Source organism: Symphalangus syndactylus, chromosome 21 (genome assembly GCF_028878055.3).
Source record: "Symphalangus syndactylus isolate Jambi chromosome 21, NHGRI_mSymSyn1-v2.1_pri, whole genome shotgun sequence".
NCBI lineage: Eukaryota > Metazoa > Chordata > Mammalia > Primates > Hylobatidae > Symphalangus > Symphalangus syndactylus.
The window spans coordinates 4568093-4584696 of NC_072443.2; the positions used below are offsets into that span (position 1 = coordinate 4568093).

Sequence of the window (16604 nt, forward strand, 5' to 3'; positions counted from 1 at the left end):
CTAAAAGCAATAAAAGAAATGTAGGAATGTGTGCAGCAGTCCAATACCATCAGAAATTGATGTGGTATTTTATTACAGCCTTCACTCTTCTCAATTTTTTAGAAACAAAGAATTTAAAGTACACTTATAAGTACACATTTATTAAAAATGTATATGTACTAGGTATATAGTGCTAAGTGCATTATGTATATGGACATGTATAAACATGTCCATATATAAATATATGTATGTCTATACATATATTTATATAATACATATATTGTTTTGTATTTTATGTCTATATGCATATACACACACAAGTATACATGTACATCTATATATATTTACATGCATGTGTGTGTACATATATGTCTATATATGTGTGTGTATATATAGGTATATACATACATATATATATGTATTTATGAGCTTTTTAAAAACCCAATGTCTATAACAGAAATGCTAGCCAGGTCCAAAATTCATTCCCAATCTGCCACTTGGAGATCTGTCAAGCTAATAATGAAGCATATTGTGCAAGCATACACATTGGGCACACAGCAAGTGTCTTTCTGAGCCCTGGTTCTCCACTAGCCATCATCTCCTATCAATCATGTCCTCAGCAACAGCAGGAGCAATGGAAACAGAAGCAGAAGCAATTAGAGGTGTGGCTCAGTTCCACATGCCTAGAAAATAAAGGCCAGAGATGCCCTGTGAAAAGATTTGCGTGTTAGAGGCTTACCTAATTCTATATTAAAGAAACAGGTGCTATGCTAATTAATATGAAGTTTTTACCTTTTTATTTAACCATTGCCAATCTTTTTTTCTCAACTCTTATAACCAATTTCTCCAACCATCCCCTTGGCAGCAAGAACTTGCAATTTTTCTCATTATGGTGACTTGCAGAAGCATTTCAGATGAAAATTATTAACATATTATATTATGAAAAGCATCGGGTTTCAGAGTCAGCCAGACCGGAATTTACATTCTGGCATTGTGACACTGGTCAAATTAGTAAATTTTCTTAGACCTGTTCTGATGAAATAATGATAATGAGATTTACCTCTTAAGGCTTTTGTTGAGCATCAAATGGTATATTAATCACTGGGTACATACTAGGCAATCAATAAATAGTAACTTAAATGTATGTATGACTTTTCATATTTGAGAAAGCATTCCCACAATTCAAGATCGAATAGATTACAATAAAATACATTTTAGAAGGTGAAGAGTAGACCAAAAAGAGTACATAAAGAGAACAAATAAAATAGTGAGTTTAGTATGTAAAAGGCATGTTAAGAGAGCATATCTATGTATGTTTTTCAGATACAGGAAGACATGTACTTTTCTGCTCTTCTATAGGGAATGCAAACAAGATACGGTGACCATTACATGAATCAATATCCAAAAGCAAAAACAAGTGAGTAGCTTAAGGAACACCACCACTCCCACCCTTGGAGTCAGAAGTAAATGTCTGTGATTGGTCCCAGAGAGAGGACACAATGAAAAGTATTGAATAACGTCCTGAGAAGCATCCTTACAGTAAACATACTCTGCGCTTCAGGGACTATTTCTGGTAAAGCAAGCTGATGAGCTTCAGGTACTCCTGACTTTCTATGCCAGGAAGCGTAGGAAACAGTGGTCCCACACAAGTGATCTGTTCCACTTTCAAATTCCAGTTTTACCATTCAAATTCCAGTTGAACCACTTACTAATTGTGACCTTGGACAATTGCCTGATTTTTCTAAGCCTCCAGTTTTCTATCATGCAAAATAGAGACATGATTCCAACAACCTCATATGTTGTTGAGAGGATTAAATGAAGTGTCAAGCTCAGTTACATGCTAAAGGAAATAAATGGCTATTTTTAAAAGAAACAGCTGATACCAAAGTGCCACTCTAATTATCAAAGGACTAGTCCTAGAACTACAGCATAGAAACTTTTTATACAAAGACTATTAACACAATATGTCCTGGAATAGAACCACATCTACCTGTCATTTTTGTATTAGTATCACATTACAGAAAAAAAGGGAGTCAAATGTCAGATCTGATTTCATGTCAGCACATCTTAATATCCTCAAAGGAAACTAACTCTGTAACAGCTGTCTGAACTGTTTGCATATGGAAACACCCTCAACCTCCAAATGCTTTATCTTTGATATTTCTTTTATTACTCCTTTCACATTCTCAGTTCTTAGACTACGAAACTCTACCCGCTGAATGTCAGTCACTTTAACCAGCTCTATGCAGGTAACTTTTTTTTTTTTTTTCAGTTTTAAAATATCCATCTTCATGTCACTATTCCTGAAATCTTTCTTCTTTCTCCCAGAAAAAAAAAAAAAAGCCATTTTAGTTTTGTTTTTCTTGCGGAGGTGTCACTTTCCAATCAACTAAGTAGTTAGTAAGACCTTATATGCCTTCAAAAATTCACTAATTTTAAAGAAAATCCCTGAACGAATGTGTCCCGAAGTACAATCACAAGATGTCAAGTACCAATTCGAGCTCTACTAATGTATAATTCGAACCTTTAGCCTTAATAGACATATCTGTAAAGGACGGTGATTAAACTAGACCAGAGTTTCTCAACCCTCCCACTACATATTTATATCTTGGTCTGCATAACTCTTTGCTATAAACATTGGCCTGTGCATTGTAGGATATTTAGCAACATGGGTGGCATCTAAACAGGAGGTGCCAGTAAGCAACCCCTTCCTTTAGCTCTGAGAACCAAAACCATTTTTAAACATTGCCAAATGCCTCTTGGAGGTAACGTCACCTGGGTTAGGAACACTGGTGTAGACTCCAGAATTCTATGGGTAATACACTGGAAGGATCTGTATTAACATTTGGTTTCTTAATATTTCCACTAAAATCCAAGTTCCTTGAGGGCAGGAACATTTTTCTGTTTTGTTTAGTGCCACATTTCCAGTTGACATTTGGTATAGCAGACACTCATAAATTGTCGTGGGGGCAGGGCACAGAGGCTCACGCCTGTAATCCCAGCACTTTGGGAGGCCAAGGCAGGCAGATCACCTGAGGTCGAGAGTTCAAGACCAGCCTGACCAACATGGAGAAACCCTGTTTCTACTAAAAATACAAAATTATCTGAGCAGGGTGGCACATGACTGTAATCCTACCTACTCAGGAGGCTGAGGCAGGAGAATCACTTGAACCCAAGAGGTGAAGGTTGCGGTGAGCCAAGATCATGCCACTGCACTTTAGCCTGGGCAACAAGAGCAAAACTCCACCTCAAAAAAAAAAACAAAAAAACACGTTGTTGAGAAAAAATGGGCAAATGATGAAATATTAAACTCCACGAAGATTGAAACCTTAACTCTTTAACTCTTTGAATGCACTTTAGAAGCAGATTATGAGTCTCTCAACAACATTTGTCTTTCATGCTTACCAGACATTTTTCCTTATGAATAGTATACTTGCCTCCTTTTAAGATAGATTCAGTTCATATCTCCTTTAGAATCCAAGATGCTTCTAGTTCTAGATCCCTGAGGAATCGCCACACCGACTTCCACAATGGTTGAACTAGTTTACAGTCCCACCAACAGTGTAAAAGTTTTCCTATTTCCCCATATCCTCTCCAGCACCTGTTGTTTCCTGACTTTTTAATGATCGCCATTCTAACTGGTGTGAGATGGTATCTCATTGTGGGTTTGATTTGCATTTCTCTGATGGCCAGTGATGATGAGCATTTTTTCATGTGTTTTTTGGCTGCATAAATGTCTTCTTCTAGAACTAGAAATACCATTTGACCCAGCCATCCCGTTACTGGGTATATACCCAAAGGATTATAAATCATGCTGCTATAAAGACACATGCACACGTTTGTTTATTGCAGCACTATTCACAACAGCAAAGACTTGGAACCAACCCAAATGTCCAACAATGATAGATGGATTAAGAAAATGTGGCACATATACACCATGGAATACTATGCAGCCATAAAAAATGGTGAGTTCATGTCATTTGTAGGGACATGGATGAAGCTGGAAACCATCATTCTCAGCAAACTATCGCAAGGACAAAAAACCAAACATGTTCTCACTCATAGGTGGGAATTGAACAATGAATACACATGGACACAGGAAGGGGAACATCACATACTGGGGACTGCTGTGGGGTGGGGGGAGGGGGGAGGGATAGCATTAGGAGATATACCTAATGCTAAATGACGAGTTAATGGGTGCAGCACACCAACATGGCACATGTATACATATGTAACAAACCTGCATGTTGTGCACATGTACCCTAAAACTTAAAGTATAATAATAATAATAAAAAAGAAAGAATCCAAGATGCTTTACAGACAGAACTATATCCTCCTTCCCCCCAGTTCAATACATTAATCAATTCTGTATGCCACAAAACATTTATGCATGATAGATAGATTTAAATATTCTATATTCAATGTAGAAGCATGAGATAAACAGTAAATGAATCTAAATCTCTGAAATACAAATTTTCCTCTCCAATAACTATCAGAGAAGCAAAAATGTTCCTTTCCAATTATTTATATATTCAGATTCACTTCTCAGTTTCATAAAACTTTACATGTTCCCGGTGCACACATAAATTCAGGTATTCCTTCATCTCATAGCATATGCTTTCTCTTTGTTGAAAGTTAGTCTTCATGTCAAAAAAGCCACAGCTGTTTTCCATTGCAGCATTTTCTTTTAACCTTTTGTGGCATTGCAACTGACCATTGAACAGATAATGCAGAAATATTTTACACTCAGGGTCTTTCTATATTTGAAGCCATTCTTGCTTTTTATTTATTTATTTTTAATAATACAAAAAGTCTGTGGTGGGTTATGTGGGGTTTATGGGTTTCATGATCTCAATGACTTGCCTTTGGAATCCCTGGGGTCTCTTCTCACAGAATGAATCTGCGATTAGATGTCCACGTTATGATTGTGTTTCTAAAGGACAATTAACATGAATTTCAGAGATTTATAGAAATAGTGGTAAGAATATGACCAATGTTTAGAGTTGTTTTTTTTTTTTTTTTTTCAATGATCCTGGATTCTGTTCCTAAAAAAGGCATCCATAAGCAGTTACAGAGTCATCTGCCAACAGGATGTTTTGTCCGCATCCTGGAAGATGAGAAGCTACAACAAAAGAGAATATATGCAGTTTTTCTAGTTACGTGATTATTTCCAAAAGGCTGTTTCTTTAAGAGCACTTTCATCAAATGTTATCAACACTTAACACTTCTTTACAATTGCTCTCTATTAAACTTTAGTGCCAGCTGTCAGAGCTGTAATGTAAAACCTTATTAGCTCTCATAAGTTCTACTCTGGAACTAATAAGGGATTGTCAAAACTCTAAACACAGACAGAACTGAAAGGGGTGGAGAAATCACAGGAAAAAAAAGGTGGAAAGTGTTCAATGAATCTGCACTGACAAAGCAATCTTTGTGCAACTATTACCAGTATATTTCACAGAATCTAAGTCCATCGAGAGGGAAAAAAATATCTAGTTCTCAGTTTATTTTGCATAGGGTTTTATTCCCCTTACGCTGGAAGAAGTTGACTAAAGAAAATGAAACATTAGTTGGAAAAGTTAGTGAAATATCAATAATCGTTCTTTGGAATCATTACATGTATTCTGAAAAAAATGGTTACCTTGCATCTTGAAAGTTGAAAACACAGAAGCTTTTATAATATCTGGATAGTTAGAATAAAAAGAATAAGTTCGAATTGAGGATGAATATTCTTTACAAAAGCCATAAATTATATAACATATATGCTTTAACAGAAGTTGTTTAACAAAGTGGCATGCAGCAAATCAGAGCTAAGGAAGGTCATCCATATAAAACAGCTTAAGTTAAAGAAAAGGAATTTCAAGACTTTCTTTGGGGTCCAACCAGCCTTGACAGTAAATTATGATGGCAGATTCACGAGCTATCTACAAGATAATATTCATTAAGATGATAGGAGAACTATAATTTTTACATATTCACAATAACCAATATCCCACCCTTCACAGAAAAAAAGAAGCTTAGATATGTCTTTTTCTTGGACAATTTCAATCACTTTACAGATAAGTTTACATTTAATAGATATTTAGTGAGTTGTCTGCAAAGCAATGTTCTATCTTCCTTTGGACAGAAAACTGAAAACGAAATGATGGAAACAACCCCTTTCAAGTAAAATGAGAGCTACTTTTTTTCTGCAACCGAAATTATTGTCTGATGCCTTAGATTCTCATAATGAATACCGTCCTGGGAAGATTAACCCATACATTACCATAGTCTCTCAAACAAACTACTCAATGGACACATTATTTATATTTCCCAAAGATTATACATTTGGCATATAGATATTACCTAAATTACTATTTGCACATTTGAAACACTAGACCAGTCAAAGCATCTAAAAGCCCAAAGAACTTAGTGTAAGAATAATAATTTAATGAAAAGAACTTGATACTATAAAGCAGATACCCCACAGCCATTTGATAAGGAATGCCTGTGAGCTAAATTAGAGCTTTAGAAGTATGCTTTAATAATGACCTATAAAATCATCTTTTAGGTTGAGATAAAGTAGAGTGAAATGCCTATTTAAAGAGAAAATGTGTTTTAAGATTTTTCCCTCTGAACAGAATTGGTGAGATTATATTACTAAAGTTAACCCAAATAAGGCAAAACAGTTCATATTTTACTAAAACACTGTAAGTCTTATTTAATTTTAATCCTGCGTAAGAATGTTACTAACATTTACGGAACTTCTTGTGATTTTTAAGGCCTGTTACAGTGGTTCGTTGTTGATCATTTAACCTATTCTTATTCATTATGAGGTATTCAAATGCTTAGATATGAATTTGCTCTACTCCCTAAATTTAACCACAGACGTATTTCTCCTAAACATGTTTGCAATTAAATTGTGTCTGGGTGTTCAAAATAATCTGATTTGTAGTATATACAGAACAAAGAATTCACATCTCTATTTTCCTAAACATGCAAATCCATGGTTTAAACTTATATTGTTTTTATACAGACTCAAAAATGAGCTACAGTATTTAAGAAGTCACAAACCAAATATATTCCCTTGCTTTCTCTCACTTTTCATATTAAAAAATAAGTTTTTACTTTAACTACATTTTAGATAGTTCATTGACATAATTTGATGGTAAATTTTTCCTTTACTTTTTAGATAGTGCACTTACATAATTTGATCACAGATTTCCAGTAATATCACATAATAATTCATATAAGCACATTTGACATATACTTCGTACAACTTATACTGTTTCTCCACTGCCTTTATAGTATTTGGTCCATTCTTAAGTATACATAATAACTACCTAAAGCAAAGTAAATAGATAAGTTAGCTCTATCCAGAGTCAGGTAAAATGTTTCAACAGATATATTTTTCTTTTTCTTAGTTGCTTACTTATTTTTGATTCACATGATTCCTTCAAGGCAAAGGCATTATTTATTGGTATATCCTTTCCAACTATCTAACCTCGTCTTTCACAGAAGGAATGTTAGGACACAAACACAGTATGAACAAAACCTAGGCTTAACATTTTTGAAATGTAGCATTTTAATTTTATTTTTGCATTGCAGTTGTTTGCTTATTTCCTAAATCATACTTTCTTAAATCAAATCAGTTAAAACCTAAAAGTCTTTCTGAATACACAATATAAAAATGTACATTTATAAACTCAAGGCACTTTTGAAAAATCAGTGGGAAGATTCATACTATAAAGAAAAGAGACTGAGTCCAATACCAGATGGGAAAAATCAAGCGTGACTGCTGTTTGGAAGAAAAATAACACTTAACAATAAGATAATGGAGGAAATATCACCCATGTTTTAATAGACTAGAAGTTTAATAGAACAAAAAAATGTCTCTTTAGAAAAGCACAATCCTTTTGGATTCTTGTTTGGAAGAAGGTGGGCAATCAATGAATAAATAATGAATACACAAATATATACATTCATTAAAGACAAGTTTTATCTCTTAAAATATGTCTAAGGTCTAAGGTAAGCTGTCGAATGGGTGATTTCATCATATCTAAATGTTTTAAAATGTATTGAAACAAGAAAACAAGGAAGGTAACACATTTCAGGGATTCTGATGACCGAAAATAATGACGTTCAAATACCTCGTGTCTAGTGCTGTATATTTTGCAGTGGACTAAGCAATACATCCACTGGCCATTTTGAAGGCCATCCCTTTTGTGGATAAAGAAACTAAGGCTGAAAATGTTTAGCCACAAAATTAATAGGCTGCATTCCTGGGACTCCTAAGCCCAAGCCTCAAACACTTGTTAGTGACAAGAGCCTTTGGCTAAATAGAATTAAATGCAAACTGAAGTTTGAAGACAAGTGTAGAAATTTTTTTGCATTATGCTAATGTACATAAATTGATGAGAAGACATAGAATCTTGTATAAATCAGAGGCTTGATAGCTATTTTAAAGCTATAATGTATCTGTTTAATTTGTTATGTTAAAGTTATTTATCTCATTACTTATCTGTGCCATACTTTTTATTTAAATAAGTTCATTGGTTGGAAAAATCATAGATGTATAACTGCTAAAGGCAAAGAGGAAACAGACAGCTGTCATTTTAACCTCAGAGAAAGGAAATTTTTCATAACTGAAGGTAAGAAACTCGATAATTATAGGGTAGTCTTTACAAGGTGAGCCAATGCTTTAAGCACTAGATCAGTAAATTTAAGGGACAAAAATGCCACATTTATTTCAACATCTACAAAAATTGTTTAGACCATTGCTTTATTACAGGTATTAATCTAGAAACAATTGATTATTTTAAAGCAGAAAGATAATATTCATTGTAAATTCCTAAAAGAAAAAAGTATGATCTTTGGTACCATAAAAATATTTGTTATTCCTTTACTTCATCATCTATTCGTTATTCTAACAAGAAATCAGATGAATCTATTATCGCCTGGCTGCAACTGTATGTGAGTTAATAATCAAATATGTTTATTTCAAATTAGATAAAATTAACATCTTTATTTGCAACGCATTCTGAAAGGCCTAGTGGAATCAAAGATAAATAATGCAAAGTCTATTCTCTTCAGGACCTCTATTTAAAGAATGGATAGTTGGTATAGAAATCTCACAGTAATTACACATTCTATAAGCATGTAATTGAGAACCTACTCAATTAGATTCTGTTATGTTCTAAGCAAGATGTTTCTAAGAAAAGACATTCCTGGTGTCTCCCCTTAAGGAACTTCCAGACAAAAAACAACTGGAAAGGAATGCTTCTGAATTCATTCACACTCATGAACACCTTGCAGTTCCAGAGGGTGCCTTCTGATTGTGCACACAGACTTAGTAGGTGCGAAGAATATACTAAGGTTTTCAATTTTCTCTAGCGCCTCTGTCAGAGCAAGCAGAGTCTTAAAATCATCCTGTTATTGAAACATTGGCAGCTGTTTTAAGAGTTTCTGAATTAACAGAGAAATGAGTGGAGAGTAAGAACTGGTATCCTAAGTCATAAGTAAAACAAATATAATTTTGGATAGTCATCAAAAAGTCTAGGTGTCTTCATACATCACATCAAACACACTTTTCTATTTAGCTGCTGATGTAAAAGAAGAAGGAATAACGTTAGCATTCCACAATGAATGTGCAGAGATAAAGCACAGAGCAACAAATTCTTCAGTGACATTAATAAGGTATTTGGTACACTAAGTCTAAACAAAGTTTGTATGAGAAGGAATATTTATAGTAACCTTCTGCTATCTGGCTCAAATGTAATTAACTGACTATATAAAAAGCCATTAGCATTCTCATCTCTCCCCTCCAAACTAAACCAAAACAGATAATATAATTCATTAGCCAGGATTAAAAAGAGCAAAAAAAAAAGATCATGACATTTCCTTGGTATTAACAGAAAATTTTCCCACGCTTCCAATCTTAAAAAGAGAAAACCAGTGAGAAGAGTTATGCTGGGATGTAAAAAATACGAAATGTCCAAATGAAATAATCAAGTAAAATATTGTCAATGCTTGAAAGCAAATGCCAGATGACTCAGTTTTAGTATGTCACTTTATAATTTTAATTTTTCAGTGTTACCCTTTTAAAAGGAGGTTTATGAACATCTTCCCCAAAAAACAACCCCACCTGCCATTTGACCATGCTGTCAAAATCCAACAAGTCTGCCCAGATCCCAGAAACATGATCCAAATAAATTTTAAGTTACAGACATGGTAAATTAAATAAAATATATTACACTATCCTTCTCTTTCATCAAATATGAGAGGTAATGAATTTAAATAAAAGTCATATTTTAAAATATATTAGATAAATTTCTAGTAAACAGTATGACACATAATTTCTTACCTTCCTTACTAATTTTATACTCCTTATCAGTTTAAGCTTGCATAGTTATTTTTATATGCATTTCTATTTCACCAAATTTATTGTAATAAGTACTCTTTACCTTCCTGGTGCTTTTTGGAGTTTGTTTGGCATGCGATTCTTAAATCATTCTTTAGCCACGAATATTTCTTTCTACCCTCCTTTATTTTTTCTCTCTAAACAGCCATTGAAAGAGAAAACTTTACCATTTACTATTCTTAGCTTTCTTTTTTCCTATCCTACCTAGCCAAAAGAAACAGGAAGAGGAGGAGGAGGAGGAAGAGGAGAAGGAGGAGGAGGAGGAGGAGGAGAAGGAGGAGGAGGAGGAGAAGGAGAAGGAGAAGAAAAGGAAGAAGAAGGAGGAGGAGGAGGAGAGGGGGAGAGGGAGGAGGGGGAGGAGGAGGAGGAAGAGGAAGAGGAATTTATTCTATAAACTATGTCTATAGTCAAAAGCAAAATATTATGTTCTGTCCAGATTTAAAGAGGACAATTTATATACAAAGCAGGCTCATTTATTCCACATGCATTTGAGAACAGTGAATGATTATGCGATCAGGAGTAGAACACCACACTTGACAGAGTGTAACAGCAAGCAAGGGCATTAAAACGGACAAAATTTCAAGGACAATATACTTAACTTCTCCTATGTATTTACTTATTTAAAATTTGAGTAACAATTTTAGTGTGTTCTTCAGCATAAAACCTTGCCTAATGCTAGGTAAATTTTGGGATTAAGTGAAATTATGATATGATATAGCACAGCTGATATACAAAATTTTATATAAAATGATCTTTTAATTTATTCCACTTAAAATATAAAGTGATTTTAATAAATATTAACTTAATTAAAGAGTTCTGGTTCTGTGATATTATATTAATATCAAATATGCATTCAAGCCTGAAGGATGATACAAATAATTTTTGAGCACTAAAACGAGCCAAATCATGGTGCAAAAGACACTTAAAAATCATGCCTGTATATATTAAATATTGAGGCCTCAGCTCTGGATTTTTAAATCAAATAATCTTCTAAAAGCACTAATCTCTTGTAAGTAAACATATATTTGATACCCAGATGTCAGTGAAGAAAAGACTATATAGCAATGAAGTAAATATTGCTATGAGATAGATAAGCACCAGCATAAATAACCACCACAGTATCTAATTCTGTTAGAATTAGGTTAGCTGAGTGCTAAAGATTTCTCAACTTTCTACATAAAAGAGATAGAATGTTTTTCTTTCAGGTGGTCTAGAATTAGATTACCTTAGTTATTAAACAGCAGAAAAACTTAAATATAGCATGTATAACACCTCTTATAGGGTGCAGGCCAGCACATATAATCAAATACACTAGTATTTCTACAGCAAAGAATGAATTACCACATCAAATGGAATTAATTTTCGTCCATAAATAGACTATGGTCAGTTTGAGGCATTTTTTCTGCCAAGTGAGTTGAGACTGAGTGCATTTCATTTAATGACACTATGATAAACTCACAGGTGAGAAATATTACTCAAAGAAAAATAAAGAAGGCTCTCACCTTGGCACATAAAACCTCTTTCTTCATAGCCAGCATTGCAGGAACACTTGCCAATGGGTACAAGCCATTCGCCTTCTGTACTGCAGTACATCCTTGGAGGATCTTCCTCCTTAGAATTGTTGACACAAGACCCTCTAACCTCCACCAGGGACTGGGAGTCCATGGGTACCGTGTCTGGAAACATAGCCAGATTCTTCACTGTAAATGGGCACTTTTTGAAGTATACTCTCACGGACACCAAGGCAACACAAGCACCAACATCTTGAAATGCCAAATAAAATCCCTTCTTGTTGACAGGACCTACTTCTCTAATCTCAGTGTTGAGCTTAAGAATACGGTCCCCAAGATCCATTTGAGTGAAACTTTCATCAGCTGCAATGGTGTCAATCTTTGTAAACTGATGCTCTCGAAATTTCACCCCATGATCATCATCTGACTCCATGTAGTACAGGTTGAATGTCTCCTTGCAAGTTCCTAAAACCAATGGAATGCTATTGCAGTCTCGTAGAGTGAACTTGAGCTCCACATAAATCTTCTGAGCTGAGTTCCTGGGGACCCAGTTTGTTCTCAGCCAATTGTTTTGACTGTGATCCATGACATTACACACCTGATAAGTCCTGATGGGTGTGTAATGTTCATCCACACCACTGATCTCTTCCCACTGAAGAATCAAAGAGAAACAGAGAGTGAGGCAGAATTAATGATAATAATGAATACAACATAAGAGTGTCAGAGCCATCACTACATAATAAATCATCATTTACTTGTTAAAAACATTCTTGTTTGTAGTTTTTATTTGTAAGTTTCTCTGCGTTAGTGGACATAAAGTAATTTATAATTTTGATGAACACATTTCAATTGCATTGCAGTTTGTTGAATACTCAGGAAAAAGACACTTAGCAGTTAATAGAGCCTAATCAAATATTCCAGGATCAAAACTTCAAATCAGTTGTCTCCAATGACACTATAATATTATTTTCTCATATGTTTTCGGGTGTTTTTCTCTGTTTAAAAAAGAAAAAATTAATAATACTGCCTAAAATTCATGCTTATTAATTTTTTCCCAATTTGTGCGGGTTTTTGGTAAAATTGATATAAGGTAAAATAAAGTGAATATAAATGATATTTTTACTATGCATCATCATGCATGACATTTTTTAACGTACTGTCATTTCAGTGGACATGTGTTGCAGAACTATGAAAGAAAATTTGAAGTACAAATATAAATGTTCCTCACCCCCTAGCCTCCGGCCAAATATATAACCAAGTTATGTGTGAAAAACAGAAGACATGGCAAACATTCGATTCTTAAAGCCTTTTACACCCACATTGGACTTTTTCTTAGTCAAGAAATAGATAGATATTTGGGGTTTTGTTGTTATAGTAGTTAAGGTTATCTTAGTACAACTTTTCTCACTGTAAAAAGCCTTTAAAAGCATTAAGACTTTTGAGAACAGTGAAGCACTATTTTCTGTGATCCTTAGGACAAATTTTGAGAAGTTTTTAACTTAGCATCGTAAGTGTGTGTTACTTATGATCCTAAAACTATTAGACCAGTTGTTTCTGTTCTCTCTGTGTCCATACTTTCTTCTTATCATGGCCCATTTTGCTTACTTCTTGCAGGAAACTACATCTTTTGCCATGCCATTCTTGAATGTCAAGTTTTCTAGGAATCTCTGTTACTTATGCAAAAACTTTCGAACTGTTGAGTTTCACATTTGTGTTCCTCTTAAAACTGGTCCTAAACCACATGTTAATTTTTCTAAGTGTTTGAATCGAGATAAGTAATATTTCCACGTATTATATTATTGTCAATGTAAACTCTTTTATTGTTTACAAAAGATGTGGTGGATATTCTGTCCTTTATTCTTTTCCTGTGGAACTTGTGGAATCTTTCCTTCCTTCCTTCCTTCCTTTTTCTTTCTTTCTCTCTCTCTTTCTTTCCCTTCCTTCCTTCCCTCCCTCCCTCTCTCCCTCCTTTCTTTCCTTCTTTCTTTTCTTTCTTTCTTTCTTTCTCTTTCTTTCTTTCTTTCTTTCTTTCTTTCTTTCTTTCTTTCTTTCTTTCTTTCTCTCTCTTTCCTTCTTTCTCTCTTTTCTTATTTTTTGGACACAGTCTCGCTCCTGTCGCCCAGGCTAGAGTGCAATGGCACGATCTCAGCTCACTGCAACCTCAGCCTCCTGGGTTAAAGCGATTCTCCTGCCTCAGCCTCCTGAATAGCTGGGATTGTAGGCCCCGGACACCACACCTGGCCAATTTTGGTATTTTTAGTAGAGACGGGGTTTCACCATGTTGGCCAGGCTGGTCTTGAACTCCTGGCCTCGTGATCCACCCGCCCTGGCCTCCCAAAGTGCTGGGATTATAGGCATGAGCCACTGTGCCCATCCAGAATATATGTTTCTTACGGTATAACCCCATGGGACTGTGAATTCTTCTGCCTTATGCCTTCCATAACCCTGACAATCTTAAGAAAATTTCTGTATTATATAACCCTTATTGAATCCCCTATTCATTTGTAAATTTAATTCGTGATACATGCTAAAGTTAGTTTAATTTTGTTTCATAGGCATTTGCTAAATTTTAGGCAGGTCTCTTCACATTCACTATAGTATGGAGCAGAAAACTTCACCTTTTGGTATGTTCACAAATTTTATTTTTCTTATAAGTAAGAGTTATTAATAGGAATACAACAAAATGTTTTTCTTAGAGAAAATATTTAAATATTGTAGTTAAATTTATGAATAAAATCCTTGTGAAGCCCATTATAAATGTGTTCCTACATTTTTCTCCAACAAAGAAGTTAATAATTTTCATCAGGAACAATAGACATTAAACACTTTTAACTAAATCAACAGCATATAAAATGCATTAACACTTTTTTTTATTTCTATTGACACTATGTTATGATTTTCCTGTATGTTTTTTGCTTTGTTTGTTTGTTTAAAAAAAGAATAAAAAATACTACTGCCTAAAATTCATCTGTATGAATATTTTCCCAATTTGGGCCATGTGCAGGTTTGTTACATTGGTCCATCGCATGAGGTTGAGTTTTGAGTATGATTGATCCCCTCACCCAGGTTGTGAGCATAGTACCCAACAGTTTTTCAGCTCTTGCTGCCTCCCTCCCCTTCTCCTTAAGCAGTCTCTAGTTTTTATTGTTGCCATCTTTAAAGACAGAGAAATTTTAATTCACACCTTCTAATCACAAAATAAAATAAAATATTAATTTATTAAATTGTTGGTAATTACAAGCAAAGGAACATGACATTTATTTGGCCTTTAAGCTTCATTAGGGGAAATTTTTTTATACTAAATTCTTAAATTATAAAAAGCAATTTGTGAACTTTACTGGTGGACAATCACAGTTTAAAAACTTCTAGTTCTTCATAGCTCACCTATTAACTTACAAACAAAACAAGTAAACAGCACTATTTATTTTAAAAAACCTTGATCATTCAGGATCTAAAATACAAGATAGGCACTCATTTTCTAGAGGCAAAATTGACCTAGCTTCACTGTCACATCCGAGATTCAACAATGAAACAAGTTGAGACTCTTTTAGAAGATCTCAGAAGTAATATACAAGATACATTCTAATCTCAGTTTAAGGAAAGAAAATATTCACACTGTATTTGTAATAATTGCCAATATACAATTTTCATGCATCCGCTCTATGTGTATGTAATATATTGAGTTTTTAAGAAGGTAAGAGTACATGAGAGTCTCAGTTCTTAGGGTTTTACATTGAGGTGCCTATAATAATACAGTCACATTCAAAGCAAAATGAATGTATATGTTGAATATAAAAAAAAAGTCAACAGACTTGGTGCTCCAAAAATCTCTGGCGTTAAAAGTTAGTGTTTTATAGCGTCTTCTCTAGTATCATTACCTTGGATCTACAATGGCATTTTAGAGTACAGATGTAGCAAAAACTCTAGAGAATAAATGCTTTCCATAACCATCTTACAGAAAGTTCGATCATGACAATATTATTTGAATGTAAACCAATTGACTTTAAATTTCTTAAGTTAAGATTTCCTTTTAGTAATAAATGAGATTGTTACTTTGATGAATCATTTGCAAATTTGTTCTGCAATGAACAGCATTTTACTGGACATCAAACAGAAGATATTGTGTAGAGATTTTCATAACTTGATGTAAAATATGATTTTAATTATGGAGATCTCGGTGTAGTTTAACATTTGGCAAGATACCACAAGTCCTTGAAAACAGAGGTGTACATTGCCAGAAGATAATGCAAACAGAACCAGCATTCTTTGCACATAAAAGGCTGCAAGGCGCAATTATCACTTCATTAATTTGTAATGAAGGCCAAATTGCTTGTAAGGGATGGTGATGTGTCATCTCAGACCACTTGTGAAAACAATAAGTCTCTAACTCTAGCATTTGGTGAGGACTAAAGACAGTAGAAATAAAATTCTTAAATGAATATTTTCTCATAGCAGCAGCAACAAGAAAAAATCATTAATTAAAGCTACTGTTATAATGCTCATGCTATGTAAATGTAAAGAATGCCCATGTTTCATTCATTTTTCTATTGTAAGAACTAATGTATAATATTCATTATATATTATCAGAGATTCTATCCTGCTATAGTAATTGTCTCAAGGCAGAGATGAAAAAAATGGGAGACATAGCATTGGTAACATAGAATTCGGTGGTGAAAAGCATCTTTCTCTTCATTTTCTTAATGCTTACAGGAAATCTC

General features: G+C 34.1%; 1 protein-coding gene across 2 annotated transcripts in view; it reads right to left on the bottom strand.

The window, feature by feature from the left end:
• EPHA3 (EPH receptor A3) overlaps positions 1-16604 on the bottom strand; it is a 375121-nt gene that overhangs the window by 257243 nt on the left and 101274 nt on the right. For both annotated transcript variants that reach the window (XM_055259775.2, XM_055259774.2), the window contains exon 3: positions 11878-12538. In XM_055259775.2, coding sequence (XP_055115750.1) covers positions 11878-12538 — 661 coding nt within the window. The remainder of the gene's footprint in view (positions 1-11877; positions 12539-16604) is intronic.